The 17500-nt window shown below is 45.6% G+C and overlaps 1 protein-coding gene across 5 annotated transcripts in view; it reads right to left on the bottom strand.

Moving 5' to 3' along the window:
• Window positions 1–17500, bottom strand: part of LOC123506372 (plexin-B-like) — a 409390-nt gene that overhangs the window by 175976 nt on the left and 215914 nt on the right. For all 5 annotated transcript variants that reach the window (XM_045258439.1, XM_045258441.1, XM_045258442.1 and 2 more), the window contains exon 4: window positions 14757–14885. In XM_045258439.1, coding sequence (XP_045114374.1) covers window positions 14757–14885 — 129 coding nt within the window. The remainder of the gene's footprint in view (window positions 1–14756; window positions 14886–17500) is intronic.

Genomic DNA, 17500 nt, shown 5'->3' with positions numbered 1-17500 from the left:
AGAGAGAGAGAGAGAGAGAGAGAGAGAGAGACAACACAACATGGGAAGGAAGAAGGTAGGTTACTTAATAATAAACTATCATGTCGCGGGGGGGAGGGAGGGAGGAAGTAGGAGGGAGGGAGAGAAGGAGGGAGGGAAGAACAGGTAGGAGGAAAGAGGGAAGCATTAAAACAAGTAATTCGTTACAAGCAGGCGCCGCCGAGGAACACACGGCTGCGTCTTCATAATTGCCTCTGCATTAATTGAATAAAATCATCATATCATGCATGTTAAGGTGGAGGAGGAGGAAGAGGAGGAGGAGGAGGAGGAGGAGGAGGAGGAGGTGACCCTGCTCCCAGCCACCTGTCCTGCGCATCCTTTTCTGGAAGAGGAGGAGGAGGAGGAGGAGGAGGAGGAGGAGGAGGAGGAGAAATGGATTGTCCTGAGCATCCTTTTGTGGACGAGGATGAGAAAGAATTAAAGAAGAAATGGAAGACGCAGAGGAACATTAGGAAGAAGAACAGGAGGAAGAGGAAGACGAAAAGGAAGAGGAGGATAAAAAAAGCAACAGTCAAACAAGAATATAAAACTAACTATTTTTTACATTATTCAAATCAAGCATAAACATTCCTCTCTCTGTCCGTGTGTCTCCATTATTCACTGTCACCCTGCATACACACACACACACACACACACACACACACACACACACACACACACACACACACACAAATTACCAGGTCATCTACGAACTGTTTTTCCTTCTCCTTTAAATTATCAACAGTACGAATATAATAGAAGAAAAGAAGAAAAAAGAGAAGAAAAGAAAAGAGAAAAGAAAAGAAGAAAAGCAGAAGACAAGGGAGAAGAAAGAAAGGTGAGAGTGAATGTTGGTAGAGAAGAGAAGGATGAGAAGGGAACAGGAGGGGTTCAAGAGGAGAGGAAGGAGAGAAGAGGAGGCAATGGAGAGAGGGAGAGAAGTTATATCACCCTTAGAAACACCTGCTCTTTAGTCCTAGTTACTGCTCACAAACCATAACGAGACAGGCTCCCTCCCTCCCTCCCTCCTAGTGTCTCCCTTTCCGTCCCTCCTTATGTCTAACCTTCCCTACATTCCTTCATTCTTTTTTCTCTTTCATTCATTTCTCCTCTAGACCAAATTTTTTTTCTTCATTCTCCTTTTTTCTATTTCCGTCTCTTTATAATTTTCTTCATCCAACTTTCCTTATCTCACTTATTCTTGTTTCTCTTCCTTTTTTATAACTCTCCCACTTCTTTTTTTTACTATACGCTTCTAAATCTCATTAATTTCTCTACGTACCTTCTTCACATCCTATACTTTTATTTTTTCCTTTTCTTCATCCACTTTTTTCTTCTTCCTTCAATTAAGATCTTCCTTTATTTCCCCTTCACCAGTTAATTCTTCCTTTCCATTATTTTCCTACTTCCCTACACCATTCCTTCCTTCTTCCTTTTGTTTTCTTCCTTCTTCCGTTCTATTGTAAAGTATATCAGAAATAATGTCTCTCTTACTTTCCCCTCCTTCCTTCCCTCCTTATTTCCTTCTTCTCTACACCACTCCTTCCTTTTCCCTTTTGTTTTCATTCCTCCTTCCCTTCTATTGTAGAGTATATCAGAAATAATGTGTCCCTTACTTTTCTCTCTTTCCTACCCTCCTTTCTTCCCTCCTTCTGTGTCACTGTCTCCTTCTTCGTCGCCTCCTTCGTCAGCCCGGCCAAAGGAAACCAGCGAGGCATAAGGAAGGAGGGAAAGATTCACCCCCAGATATTTTCCTCAACAAACAGGGGGTGGAGGAAACGCGTCGAACTGCGAAAGGGAGAGGAAAGAAAAAGAGAGGGAGAAGTGAGAGGGATGGGGTGATACGTGAACAAATGGGAAGGAGAACCGAGTCGGAAGAGTAAGAGTGAGAGAAAGGAGGGAAAGCGAGAGGTTAGTGCAGTGTGTGGGAAATTAGAGGGGAAGAAAGAGGAGAAAGGGATAAGGAGTGAGAGGAAAATGAGGGTAGATTAGTAAAGAGGGGAAGAAGTGCATTAACAAATGAAGGAAGAGAGATAAAAAAGTAGAAGTGCAAAGGGCGAGTTAGTAAAGAAGAGGAGAAATGAAGAAAATATGAAAAAATAAAATATAGGAGAAAGAAATTAAAAAGCAAGGAAAAAAATATCAGTAAAAACCAGAATAAGCCAGAAAAAAAAGAGAAAATAAAAAAAATAGAGGAAAAAAATAGAATAAGCAAGAAAAAAAATAGAGAAAAAAATAGAATAAGGCAGAAAAACAAAGCAAATTGGGAAAAGCGAGAGAATAGGAAGGAGAGATGAAAGCAAAGAGGAAGGGGAGGAATGAAGGGGATGTAGGGGAGTGGAAGTGGCGCCCATTCTGTGGGTTGCCTGAGAGTGGCGGCAACCGTGGTAATGGTCATCGTTAGGCCCTGACCCCTGCTGGTGGTGGTGGTGGGGGTGGGGATAGGGATAGATGCGGGGAGGGTCAAGGTGAGGGGTGGGGAGATGGGGAGTAAGAGGTGAAGAGGTGATGGTCTTCGTCATATCTCTTTCCGGTCCAGCCACTTTTCATTCCTCCTTCCTTCCTTCCTTCCTCCTCCCTCCTCCTCCTCCTCTTTCATCACGACCACATCTCATCCTCCTTTCACACAAACCAACATTCTACATCGTTCTCTGTCTCTCCCTCTCTTCTTTCACTTCCACTTTTCGTGTCCTTTTATCCCCTACCCTCTCCCTCCCCTACCCTACCCTCCACAAACACCTGGCTGTGAGGGGAGGAAGGGGAACAGGGAGATGCGGTGGGGCGTCTCCATGGCAGGTGAGGCAAGGTGAAAGAAGAGAAGCGAAGTTGTGTCCAGGTGAGATCCAGTCCTCTCCCCCTCTCCCCTCACAAACACACAGCCACCGCCCTAAACACTCCCCCACCTTCTCCACCTCTCCCTTACCTCTACTCTTCCCTACGTGATGTTCCTACCAACTCCCATTCCTTCACACCTTCAGCCCCACACCCAGTACTGTCCTATTTCTGCCCACTCAAGACCCAACCAGAGCCCAGTACCGGGCCTCCTCTCAGCCCTACACCCAGTACTGTCCTGTCTCTACCCCTCAAGCCCTCACCAAACTTCTGTATCGGTCATCTTGAAACCCCCACAACAACCAGTACTATCCTACCTTTATCTCAGCCCCACTAGCCACCATAAACCACAAAAACCTACTTCCAACAGCTTCAAGAGGTTTCCACCAGCATCAGCCCTCGCCATGCCCCATCAGACCTCCTCCCTGCAGCCCCTAACCGCCGCAACGTGTGGACACAAACCCGGAGCAGCGTCTTGGAGTGGAGTGAAAACCCAAATATTTGCTGCCTCCCGGGAACACACGCTGGACGATCAAGGGGGAGGGGGAGGAAAGGTAGTGGATGGGTGCAGGTCACTTGGCGGTGCATGGGCGGCCTGTGGTGCACAGCTAAGGGTGAGTTTTGACTTTTAACATCCGCATCTCACCTCTATTACCATCTCTTCCCCGTCCACATCACCTTTGCTACCTCTAACCTCAACGTCACCACTTTTACGTTTCCCTCAGTCTCGTCCACCTCGTCACTGTTACTCTCAAGTCTCTCTTCGGAAAAACAGAAAAAATCCTCTTCAACTCCTTCCAGAAAAACAATTAGTCTTCTCGGAATTAAAAAGGGCAAAAAATAATCCTGAATTCTTTAAGAAAAACAATTCCTCTTCATGTATGAAAACTTTCTCTACTCTCCTTAATGCCTTTCAGAAAACAGACCTTCTTTTTCTTTCGTCTTCCTGCGGTGAAACTTTTACTCCCCAATTCCTTTTTCGAAAACACATCCTCTCCTCTCTTGTCTTCTTCCGACCACACGCACACACACACACACACACACACACACACACACACACACACACACACACACACACACACACACACACACACACACACACACAAACGAAGTAAAAACATGCAAAATTTTTCTAATCCCTTTAAGAAAACATCCATCAGTCCTGGGTTTTAGAAAAGGACATAAAAAACGTTACTTTTCCTCCTCGCTTTTTTTGCTCACCACGCGGACTTAATCGAATCGTTCCGTCACGTTCCGGACTCCAGAGAAAGAAAAGACAAATGAATCAAATAAAGTGATATTCCTGTCAGCCGCACGCCCACAAAAAAACGGGAACAAATCACTTTAAGGAGAAGAAAAAAAAAATCCTAAGAACTGTAATTCCTTTGAAACGAAGCATCATTGTTACCAGCAGAGAGAACCAGACACGCCTTCCTTCCTGGCTTCCTTCTCTCCCTCCTTCTTTTTCTTCCCTACACAGCACAAGAACAGACGCAGCCCCTCCCTGTCCCTCTCACTCACACTCCCTGCCTCTCTCTTTCCCACTTCCTCTCTCCCTGGTTTCCGCACAGCCTCTTTCCTCCTGTCAAGAAATGAAGATCACGGAGCTAGGCATGAAAGACAGGAAGAGAGGGAGGGAGGAAGGGAAAGAGGGAGAGGAGGGTGTGGAAGAGACAGGAGAGGAAGGAAAGGAAGAAAAGAGGAAAAAAAAGCCTGATGGACATGAGCAGCGGCGGCCCAGCACTGTCTTGCCGCCCATTCATGAGGAAAATTGGACGGGAAAGGAAGGAAAAAACGGAGCGAAAAGAGAAGGGAAAAAATGGCCAGCAAAAATGGGCAAGAGAGAGAGAGAGAGAGAGAGAGAGAGAGAGAGAGAGAGAGAGAGAGAGAGAGAGAGAGAGAGAGAGAGAGAGAGAGAGAGAGAGAGAGAGAGAGAGAGAGAGAGAGAGAGAGAGAGAGAGAGAGAGAGAGAGAGAGAGAGAGAGAGAGAGAGAGAGAGAGAGAGAATATATATTAAGAGAATGTCTTAATGTTTTTTCTTTCCTTTCTCCCTTTTTTTTCAGTAGTCTTAGGTCATCGGGGACTAGTGTGTTACCGCTCTCTCTCTCTCTCTCTCTCTCTCTCTCTCTCTCTCTCTCTCTCTCTGTCTAAACAACCACATTAAAAGAACGAGACGAGAAGGCTTTGGTGTTAAATGATGCTGCTACACAGAAGAAGAGGAGGAAGAGGAAGAGGAGGAGGAGGAGGAGGATGGAGTCTTCTCAGAGTAGCTTCAAGTAGTATATGAAGGACAGCAGGATGTTAAGCTACAATTTTAATCTTGTTAATCAATTTCTCGTGTAATTATTTTAAGTTGTGTTTATGTTGTGCGTTTAAAATTTTTCCTCTCTTAAGACACACACACACACACACACACACACACACACACACACACACACACACACACACACACACACACACACATCCAGACACTCCCGCACACACACTTTCTGGCATTTTGTTGTTGTTTTTCCCCTCCAGTCGTTTAATTTTTCCCCCTCCCGCGGCGTCCTCTTCCCCTCAAACTTTCTCCTCTCGATTCTGACCTGCACCACCTCTCGCCTCGGTCTCCCCTTACCCTTGGCCGCAACACCGCCACACTCACCACCTCGACTCTCTCCTATTACTCCTGTCCCCTCTTACTCCCTCACTTATACTCCAAAACCTCTTTCCACTTCACCTCCCCTTGTTTCCTTGCTCCTCTTTGTCTCAGCTCCCCTTATTTCCTGTCTCTCTTTGTCTTTCTCTTCGTCTTTCATTCGTACTCTATCTATATGAGGGAAGAATGGGCGGGCGGGCGTGCCGTGGGTGTATTCAAGTGATGGGCGGGAGGAGGGCGGGAGGATGGTGGCTAATTAACATTTTTAAATCCTCTCTTACTTGTCGGAAGCGTCGAGAGAATCCCCGCAGCGTGAGGACGAACAAAAGGGGCTCACAAAAATCGGCTTAGCTTGGCGTCTAACAGGAAAAGTTGCGCAGGGAGGTGTCTGTATACCTTCTGACTCCCTCTCCTCCTCCTCCTCCTGACGGTGCTGGAATCTCCTCGCCGCCCTGACGGTTCTCTGAGGGTACGGGCGTGCAGGAGGGAATAGGACAAGGGAAATGGTGCCGTAAATAAACTTACACGCCACGTCTCACTCTCCGGGCTTCGTTCAGGAGCCCGTCACGCCCCTCGTCTCTGTCCCATCAAGTGTCTAGTCTTCATTCACTGCCACAGTCCTCCTCTCTCACTCCTCCTTTAGTGCTTGTCCCCAATGCTAAGTCCCCTAAAGGCTCCTGTCCCAGTCCCAGGTCCTGTCCGCCCCTCGCCCCTCCCTGCCAGTCAGTCAGTCAGTCTCCCTAGCCGTAGTCAGTCTCCTCATCATGGACTATTCTTCCCCGGGCGCGACTGGCACAATGTTGTCTTTGTGTCGAGGTGACTTACTGAATCCTGAGTCCCTTTTTTACAGCCGTCTTTTGTCGCCGCGCTCTTCCCTCGCCTCGGTGTGGAAAAAAAATGTTGATGTATTCACGGGGGAAGTTCTTTAGGATCCATCAATGCCCGGATAATTACTGCCCGTACCATTCTCTCCCATCTGACAAATCGCGGCGGCTCGGCACTCCGCCTTCATTGTGGCGGCGACAACCTCTTGAAATGGTACGCTCGGTCCACAGCAAGGGAACGCACGAAGGATGAAGCGGGGACACGAAAGGCGGGGAGCATCCTTCGAGAGAGAGAGAGAGAGAGAGAGAGAGAGAGAGAGAGAGAGAGAGAGAGAGAGAGAGAGAGAGAAACGTGATATTAACTATAAACGGCAAGACGAGGCTGGAGTAGAAGGGATCTGTCAACCAACAACCATAAGCTAATATTTTATGGATTTTGCTACCACGCCGCAGGGAGGAGGGAACACACACACACACACACACACACACACACACACACACACACACACACACACACACACACACACACGGGCAGTAACGGCATCGAAGAAGCAATTATCCCTCTCGACCACCACCACCACCACCACCACTATAGGCACCAGTTATTAATGAATGGAACTCTGGGCTTCCTTTGGGCTTCCTCTGAGCTTCCTCCGTATTTGGGTTTCCTCTAACTTTGCTTTGAGGTTCCTTTGGGCTTTAACTTCTCCCCCAGCAAAGCACATCATTAGAAGCTTACCTCGACCTCCTCCTCGCAATTTCTCCCCTCCATCCCACTACATTTCCAAGCATAATCTTCCTTCCTTACCTATCTACAAACACACATACATACCTTCCATCACTGCCTTACCTATCTACCCTCTAGGGCTTCCCATACCCACGCATACCCACCCATACCCGCCCGTAGCTATCCATACCCACAACATCCTGCCCACTTCCCATAATAACCAGGGACCAGCCCACCACACCACCTCATCCGAACACCACCTACCAACCACACCTTCCTCCATCTCTACTCCTCCCGCCCCTCTATCCCGATGCCCAGGGCGCCTACACACAAAAAGCGGGCCATTACTGCCAATATTCCGACCGTGTGTCCACAGTCCATAAGCTGTCAACCCTCAATCAATCAACTCGCCTGCCCACTCGGAAAACTGTCTCTCGTTTATCAATCATCGGGCGAGGAGTAGCGCCGTGCAGCCTCCAGGGAAACTACGGGATTGCGGCCAGATTGTGGTCATGGACGCCCAACAGTGACGGCACCCACCAGCATAAGCCACACTGATCCCTCTACTCTTATTCTGGTGACTCTTATCGTTACTATTACAAATCTAACCTCATCCAGTAGCACCGAACAGCTAACTCCAGTGATGCTGACTCTTATCTTATTAATTCTCATAATCATTAACAACTTAGCCAAACTTAACTAACGTAACCGAACCTAACCTAACCTAACAACACCAACCAGCCTGCGCCACACCGATGCTTACTTTTATTTACTACCTCTCATGATTCTGACAAACCTAAATTTAACTTAACCTAACTTAACCCAATCCTCGTCAGTTTGCTTACTCTTACTCAACTTATTCTTAACAATCGAAAATCAATAGAAAAAAAAAATTGCTAACCTGACCTGACCTCACCTAACTTAACTTATTCATACAGCGTCCTCTAACCTGCGCCACATTGCTACTATATTACTCCTCACAACTTGCCTCTATAATCATATCTTAAAATTAAATAAAAAAAAAGATAAATAATTTCTACTGAAAACAAATAAAATATCGAGAAAAAAAATGTAAAAAAAAAACTATTCTCACCACAAATAAAACCATTACCTTACTACACATTTCAATCACCATCACACATTACAACCTTTACAACCACGATTCAGAGATTACCGTTTTCTTTGTGGGCTTAAGGTGAACGTCCAACAGAAAACGTGATGACAGGGCGTGGGCGTGCAAGGCAGGCGCGAGGAAGGTGTGGGCGCGATGAAGGTGTGCGTGGTGGATTATGGCCGTGATGGAAGGGCGTGAGGGAGAGGCGTAGGTGGGGGGGAGTGGCATAAGGGCGTGAGAGGGGCGTGGGTCAAAGGCTTGAAGAGAAGGGACGTGAGTGAAAGGTGATGAGGTACAGTAAGGTGCCACAAAGAGAGAGAGAGAGAGAGAGAGAGAGAGAGAGAGACTGCCGCATCTCTCTCTCGCCACCTCTCAAGTATCTTCATAACAAAACACTCGACTATGCTCTCTCTCTCTCTCTCTCTCTCTCTCTCTCTCTCTCTCTCTCTCTCAATTTTTTTTTAAACGAGAGAAGGAGAAAGAGGAGGAGAAAAGACACACACACACACACACACACACACACACACACACACACACACACACACACACACAAACATAAAAAAAAATATGAACAAAAATAACACCAGAAATACTTTTAAAAACACTGGAAACAACAAAACAAAAGAACGTAAAAAAAAACAAATGTGGGGAGACTAAAACGAAGACTGAATAAAGAACGAGAGAGAGAGAGAGAGAGAGAGAGAGAGAGAGAGAGAGAGAGAGAGAGAGAGAGAGAGAGAGAGAGAGAGAGAGAGAGAGAGAGAGAGAGAGAGTATGTATATCTTCAGCAAAAATATTTTAAAGTTAATTTGGCGGCACTCTCAAGTCACCAAGAAGAGGGATAACACACGCAGGCGCCACTCAACGTCACCTGCAGGAAGAGTACCTTAAATATCCTTAAAATTACAAGGACGTGGCTGCGGCAGGAACTTGAGTATCCTTTAGAAATAGCAGGATCCTTAACTGCGGGTTTGGGACGCGAAGGATTCAGAAGAAAGCAGGATTTTGATAGGAAGAAAGACACGGTGTGAAATATTCTGACGAAGGTAGGTTGTTCTGACGAAGGAGTGGTTTTGATATGTGATGTCTTTTATTCTCCGTTAGTAGTGGAAGTGGTGGTGGTGGTGGTGGTGGTGGTGGTGGTGGTGGTGGTGGTAGCAGCAGCAGCATCAGCATCAGCAGCAGCAGCAGTAGTAGTAGTAGTAGTAGTAGTAGTAGTAGTAGTTGTAGTCGAAGTCCAAGTCGAAGTCGAAGTCGAAGTAGATGTAGACGTAGAGGTAGTAATAGTAGTAGCAGTGATAATAACAGCAACAACAACAAGAACAATAATAATAATAATAATAATAATAATAATAACAATAATAATAAAAATAAAAACAATGATAATAATAATAACAATAATAATAATACTAATACTACTACTAATAATAATAATACTAATAATAATAATAATAATAGAGATGAATGGTGATTTTCAAAGTACAATTTGCACATCTATTTTTTACTGGATAAGAAAAAAAACGATACTTCTGCAATTATTTTTTTTATCTTTGTCTTATTTTCCTTCGTATCTTGCTTTGTATCACCATGTCCACCTGTCTGTCTGTCTGTTCCTTACTGGTTTCTCTGTGTGTCTGTCTATATCTCTCTCTTTGTATGTCTGTCTGTCTGTCTACCTACCTCGGCTCGTGGCCAATTTCCCTTGTCTGACTACATTTGGGTATGCAAGATAAAACAGTTTGCTGATTTAGTAAGTTTGTTTGCATGCCAGCACGCACACCGCCACCACCACCACCACCACTACCACCGCCACCACCGCCACCACCACCATTACCACCGCCGCCTCCACCACCGCCACCGCCATCGACGCCGCCGCTACAGCTCAGGGATAAAAACATTGTAAGCTCAAAATTCTCAGCGAAGGAACACAACTTTGCTTTTTACTGAACAAAACGAACAGAAGACAAAACTTTGAGGTAAATAATTCTGAATCCTGTTGAGGAAGGAAGGGAGACGAGGAGGAGGAGGAGGAGGAGACAGGAAACCAGTCTGGAACTAAACATTCTTAAAAAAAAAACATTACACATAAAGAAAAAAATGTGAGTGTGAGCTTTATTCTCTCTCTCTCTCTCTCTCTCTCTCTCTCTCTCTCTCTCTCTCTCTCTCTCTCAGCAGCAAATGTTAACACCATCCAACACTCGCTAAGCAACAAGTGACAACAGAGAAACAGCAAGACAAGTGGTGTAGGAAGGAGGAAGGATGAAGGAGGAAGGAGGAAGTAGGAGGAAGAGGAAGAAGAAGAGGAAGAGGAGAGAATCAGGAACTAGTACAACTGAGAGGAAGGGAACAAACACAAGACAGAATCCGGGACGACACTGATGACGACCCGAGGAGATAGAGAGAAATACATTGCAGTCCTGACGTGAGGAAGACAGAAGGGACACACTGACGGGTTCACGAGACGCCACTGGACTAAACGAGGCTAAGAGATTGGGTCAGGGGGTCGAGATCGGAGCAGCCAATTTCAAAGGACGAGAAGGAATGATCTCAGTCACTTGCTTTGGGTGGCGCTGGCTGAGTGTTAGGGGAGGGTGGAGAGGGAGGAGTTGTGAGTGGTGATGGGTGAGACAGAGAAGGGAGAGATGACACAAGGAGATGGAACAAGGCTAAAACAACAGAGGCCCGGGGAGGTCTGGAGAGGACAAGACTTTCACGATAATATCTTCCTCCTCCTCCTTCTCCTCCTCCTCTTTCTCCTATGTCTCTTCTTCCTTCTGTTATCTTCCCTCCTCCCCGCCCCGTCTCTCCTTCCCTCCCCAGTAATTTCTCCTCGCCCAAGCTCCATCCTGCTGACATGATTTCCCACTTATGCTGCTAAAAAGACGCTGAATAAAATTAACCTCTTCTTGTCCCGCCCGTGTCCTCTCGCCCGTCCTAAGTTAATCTACAAGGCACGGCACACCCTTGGCCTCCCCTTCCGCCTCCTCCTCCTCCTTACCACCATCTCCCTCTTTCTTCTTCCGTCGCCTCTTCCTTGTATCCATTCTCCTGTATCTTCTTTTCTTTTTTCTATTTTCATTCTCTTCTTATTCTCCATCCTACTCCACCCACCATCCTCTTCCTTCGTCACCTCTTCCTTGTATCTATTGTTCTATATCTTCTCTTCTTTTCCCTATTTTTCTTCTCTTCCCTACTCTCCATCATCCTCCACCACCTTCTTCCTTCGTCGCCTCTTCCTTCTCTCCATCCTCCTCCTTCTCCTTGTTGTTTGTCTGGAGATTTGATCTTTCGCCAGGACTCGCCACGCACGACGCAAATCACTCACGGCCAGCGATCACAGGCAGGGGTTCTTCAGACTAAACAAACCAAGAGGAGGAGGAAGAGGAGGAGGAGAGGATAAAGAGGACGATCCACTAGAGGCGATCCACTCCCTCTGTCAGTCAACGCATGGAAATTCCCGAGTCAACAAGAAAGATTATTCGATGGAGGAATTTTGACGCCAGGACGGATGGACGGGTGCTGGACGGACCCAAGCACGCAGGGCAGCTTGACATTCTAGGAGTGAAACGAGGGCCCGATGTGGGACGCTGATAAGGAGCGGCCAGGGCTGGGAGGCGCGGAGACGGTGGGAGCGACCAAGCCCATGGGATACTGGAGAAGTAGGAGGAGCAAGAGGGAGAGATGACTAGAAAAAAAAGACGATGCGATGAGGATGAAACAAGAACTAAAAGCGATGGGTGCAAGAAAACTTTCTCCTTCCTCTCGCACACGCCAGAAAAAAAAATGAGAAAAAAACGTGATGGAAATGGATATCGCTGAGAAAAAAAGAAAAAAAAAATTAAGCTAGAGGGTCAGAAGGACGGGAGCCTTGGCCAGCAGACACAAGAACACGAGAGGGCGCCTCATGCTTTGAGGATGCAGAAGGAAGACCAGACAGCTGCACGGGCTTTATAAAGAAAACAGCAAGGGGGGAGAAATGAGCAGCGGAAGGCGAAGGAAGATTGGTCACTAAGCGCACACAAACACACACAGTGGTCCGCCTCTTCGTGTCTTGTCTCAGCGGCTGACCAGCGGCATGAGGGATGAAGGACCAGGATGGGGAAAGGACCGCGTAATCCACAGCTTATATCCAGCTGGTCTCCTCCACAGAAGGACCGCAGGAGCCGCCGCGCACCTGGGCCCGCCACACACCTGCTCCAAATCCCTCCACAACCTTTCCTGGTGACCCACTTAAACACGGCAGCTTCCGTTCCTCCGCCTACCTGGCTTGCCGCGGCCCTGACGAGGCGGCGCGATGCAGAGCGGGGCGCGGACCGCAAAGCCATCTTCCAGGTACGAAAAGCGGGCCGGAAAATTTACCCTTTGAGCGCACAAGAGGGTCTGAGGAGCGGCTTCATAAACCCTCACATTAAAATCTCCTCACTCAAAAGAAAATGGAGCTTCCTTTTCTTGCGTTGGTGTGTATCTCTTCAAACAACACTTAGCCTTTCTCCTCCCACCGCCTTGCCGGTGCATTACTAACCGGGCAGAGAGGCGCGGCGCCCCACCTCCTGGACAGACTGCCTCCGGGCCTGACAGGAGCTGCCTTCCCGCCGGCCCTGCCTCCCTGCCGCCCCTCCGCCCAGCATTACCGCTCTACACACCAGATACACAAAGTGACGCGCACAAAGAGGGAGAGAGAGAGAGAGAAGGAAAAAACGATGATGGATGGGGCGCGTCTCTCCGACGCTCCCAGATCTGTTAGGAATTAATGTTTTCTGAAGGAGGAGAGAAAGGCGGAGGCGGACCAAGTGTTTCCCTCTCAAGCTACTTATTTTCCGGCGCCTCGGTACTTATTTTCCAGCCGTCATATCCGGCGTAAAATACGAGTGTGCACGCGAGCAACACAGGGAATAGCAAATGGCTAGATGAGGGCGGGTCTTTGCACCACGAAATACAAGGCAAAGAAGGAGATGAAGTGTGTGTGTGTGTGTGTGTGTGTGTGTGTGTGTGTGTGTGTGTGTGTGTGTGTGTGTGTGTGTGTGTGTGTGTGTGAAGCAGGTCTCTCTCTCTCTCTCTCTCTCTCTCTAGAGGCAGGTAGCAGCCCAGGGGTGGTCAGGACATCATACTAAATAAGAGAACAATACGCTCATGTCTAACTCGACCCGCTGCAGCCCCACACACACACACACACACACACACACACACACACACACACACACACACGAGCGGCTTCCCGTCTGGCCATCATTCACAATTATTTTCGTCTTTCTATAATACGAGCAATTTAAATTCACGTAATTATCGAAGCTATCATGCGAGCAAGAGAAGGAGGAGGAGGAGGAGGAGGAGGAGGAGGAGGAGGAGGAGGAAAATAGTGGATGATGGTAATGGAAAGAGATAGGAGGAGGGATGTGTAAGAGCATTTAGATCCCTCTTCCCTTGGGCGAGGTTTGGTTTGCCTGATAAAATCTTACTGGCGTCTCACCACCACCACCACCACCACTCCCCACATCAACAATCTTCACTCACAAAGCTCACCACCCACTATCATTATAAACATTACCACCACAAAGCTCCACTCACCAACATCACCCCTTACAAATTTCTCACAAACACCACCACCACCATCACTATCCCAATCCACAAAACTCTATTCCTCACCATGACCTTCTGACACCACCAGTACACCACCACAACACCGTCTTTCCACCACACTCACAACACAAAAGAACGGAGAAAACACCAAATTCATCACACACACACACACACACACACACACACACACACACACACCAAAAAAAAAAAAAAAAAAGAACAGAGACAAGAAAACGAAGAAGCTGAAGAGGAGGAACATTGCTCTGTATAGTCCCAATGACCACTACCACTACCACCACCACCACCACCACCACCATCACCACGGGTACCATAGCAACACTTTATTGGTCCCTCTGTGTGTGTGTGTGTGTGTGTGTGTGTGTGTGTGTGTGTGTGTGTGTGTGTGTGTGTGTGTGTGTGTGTGTGTGTGTGTGTGTGGACAGTCCGTATTCCGTGCAGGTTGGAGGGAGGGAGGCCAGCACGCTGTTTATGGAGCAGTTTGTGACACCCGCGCCGTGCCAGCAGAGAGGAAAAAAAAAAAGGAAAAAAGGAAGAAAAAAAAAAATGGTGGGGGAGTAGGGGTTATAACAGGAACGGCCAATATACACCCCGAGCTTCACACTGTACAGCGTGGCGTCCCTGACATCACCACGGCACCACTACATCACCACTCTCTCTCTCTCTCTCTCTCTCTCTCTCTCTGTGTGTGTGTGTGTGTGTGTGTGTGTGTGTGTGTGTGTGTGTGTGTGTGTGTAACACAAATGAAGACTCACGACAATGACGTCGTGGAGAGAGAGAGAGAGAGAGAGAGAGAGAGAGAGAGAGAGAGAGAGAGAGAGAGAGAGAGAGAGAGAGAGAGAGAGAGAGACGAAAACACGACCACCACAAAATCACATACAAGAAGAAAAAAAAATATATAAAAAAAAAAAACATGAGAGAGAGAGAGAGAGAGAGAGAGAGAGAGAGAGAGAGAGAGAGAGAGAGAGAGAGGTAAGTGCAAATTTTGAGCATCACTTCACACTTTACCTTGGTCGTGGTGAGAATAAAGAGGTGAGCCCCCGGGTTGTCCAGAGTCATGTCAGGAAGGACACGACTGCCGGGATCTATCACGTCCTCCCCATACTCAGCAGCGTCCTCAGGTCCCGCCAGCAGCGCCTGTGGAAGGAGGGAAGGCAGAGGTTAGTGGCTGGGAGAAGATGAATTGAAGGGGAATAGCGTTGATGAATATATAAATAAATAAATAGATAACAACGAGGTGTCGTTTATTAAGATGGTGTAAAACAAAGAACATAAAGAAAATAGTAGAAAATAAAAATCAGAAGGAAAGAAATACGATTTCAGAAACACGTGAACTTGATGAAAAAAATAAAAGTTCATATAAAAGAATGCATATAAAAAAAAACAAAAGAAAATGGAGTGAGGTTGAGAAACGAGAAGATTTAATTTACACGTCATGACTTCTGGCCAGTGATATTTACCTACTATCGTGTATATCTTCTATTAAGTTGATATTTTGCTTTCTTTAAAAAAATAGGAATAAAAACTGCTTCATCAAATAGAGAGCCGGCTGTACATAATGTTTCCTTCTTGTTTTTATGTCTTACTTTATCAATGTTGTCGATGGGAAAAAGAAAGCTGTGAGTAATGGCCTGAATTTTATATAAACCAGTTGGTGTCTAGAATAAGTGAACACAAGGAGGATTATTAATGTTATGTGAGATTTGAGAGATTAGTAATGTTATGTGAGATTTGAGAGATTAGCTATGTTATGCGAAATCTTTTTCAATGTTTTCCTTCGTTGGTTTTGTGTACAACGGTAAAGAAAAGATAAAATACGGTAATGTTTATATAAATACGCATGTAGGAAGAGACAATAAGGAGCCTAATGGAGTAATAATTTCAATGTGTTTTCTTCTATAACTAAGTTTCCATTTACTAATTTTGAGGATGAAAAGACATAATAGATTGTTAAAATAATGTTAAGTGGATACAAGTATGCTATGTCGAGAAAAAAAAATGAGAACAAATAAGAGTAATAATGTTAGTACAAATGTTTTCCTTCTTTCTTTTTCTTTCATTGGTTTTGCTGATGTGAAACAATAAAAGAAAGTAATTGTGTTTGTGTTAGTATGAATATGTTAATGCCGAGATTAGGAGAATAAAGTAAAGAAGTAATAATGCTAACACAAATATTAGTTCTCTTGTCTTCCTTCATTACTTCTGTGAAAAGAAAAATCCGAGCAATACTAGTAATAATAATAGTATGAATATATTTTTTGTTTCCTTTCGTATTTATATAATGTCGGGAATACGAAAAGAGAACAATAATGTTAATATACATGTTTTTTTCCCTTTCCCTCATTCGTTGTGCAGGAGAAAAAAGAACATTGAGTGCCAGCAATAAGAGAATGATAATGTTAATATACGTAGCTTTCCTTTCTCTTCCCTCCCTACTCGCTTTGTGGAGAAGAAAATAAAACTCTTAGCAATATGAGAGCGATAATGGTAATATACGAAGACTTTTTCCTTCCTTTCTCCTCATTCCTTTACATCTAGTTACGTTTCCAGATGCCTAGAGATTAAATAGACACGAAGCATAATGTAAAAACTATAATAACTCCTATCTCAAAACAGGAGTTGTTTTCCCAATGCTAGAAAGTAAAAAAGATACAGAACAGCATTCAAACTCTAATCACTCTCCTGAACAGTGATCTGAGAACTGGAGTAGGTTAAAGAAATATAGAAAAAGCATTGTAAACCTCAATCACTTTACTGAACATCCTTATGGAGTAGGTTTCCCACGGTCAAGAAATAAATAAAAAGAATCAAAGCTAATCATATAAAATCCAATCACATAAACTATTTTTTTTTAACGTAATAAGTTCAAAACTACGAACACACAGACACGTCAACTCTGTTCCTTGTGCTACATATCCACCTTTGAACTGAAGTAGACAAGACATTCACGAGTCACCTCACTAAACCAATAAGCATCAAAAGATATAAGTATGTTAGACAACCTCCCCCTTCTCCCATCCACCACTCTACGTCTCTCGCCCAGCCCACAACAGGCCGGCAAGGGAAGCGTGTGACCTGCAGCCTGCCACGCCCGTCAGCTCAGTGGGGCTGATGCAGTGGACACGATGTAAAACCCGTGAGATGAAAGATTGACTTGGTGATTTAGCCTTCAGCGCCTTCTTCGAGTTATTAATGTGTATATAGTAGCCTTCTGTGCCTCTGTGTCTTATTTGCGAGTATTAATAGCTGATAATACGTGGTTATTTTTATTTTATATTACCAGTTCTGCATGACTTTATAGAAGAAAACGTAACTAAAACTCTAAAATGGATCTATAACTAGCAATGCTATGATTTTTTCATTCATTTAATAGAGAAAAACCGAATTAAGCTGAACAAAATCACTCATATTGTTACTACCGTCTCTCAGTTACCCTTTAAACTTTCACCAAATCAATATTATCAACTATACAACTGACAAAAGAAAGAGTTCAGTGTTCAGGAGCTGCCTTGTGCAGATCAATTGGCCCTTTGCATTGTCCTTATTGTTTCATTACGAGTGATGTGTGGCAGGTGGCGGTGAGCAGCGTCGCGTCACCTGGTTGTGTGTGACGTAGTAGGGACACGGAGTGATCACTCAGTATCTTGAACTACCCTCCTCTCAACCTCACTCCAGCCACAGCACGCCTCCACTCCCTTCAATACCAGCTGCCCTTTTGCTCCACTTCCCAGGACCGCGCCACCTGTTCTCTC

The sequence above is a fragment of the Portunus trituberculatus genome, chromosome 19 (assembly GCF_017591435.1).
Source record: "Portunus trituberculatus isolate SZX2019 chromosome 19, ASM1759143v1, whole genome shotgun sequence".
In the NCBI taxonomy this organism is placed as follows: Eukaryota; Metazoa; Arthropoda; class Malacostraca; order Decapoda; family Portunidae; genus Portunus; species Portunus trituberculatus.
Note: the sequence above shows the minus strand (reverse complement) of the source record. Positions and strands in the feature narration are given on the sequence as shown.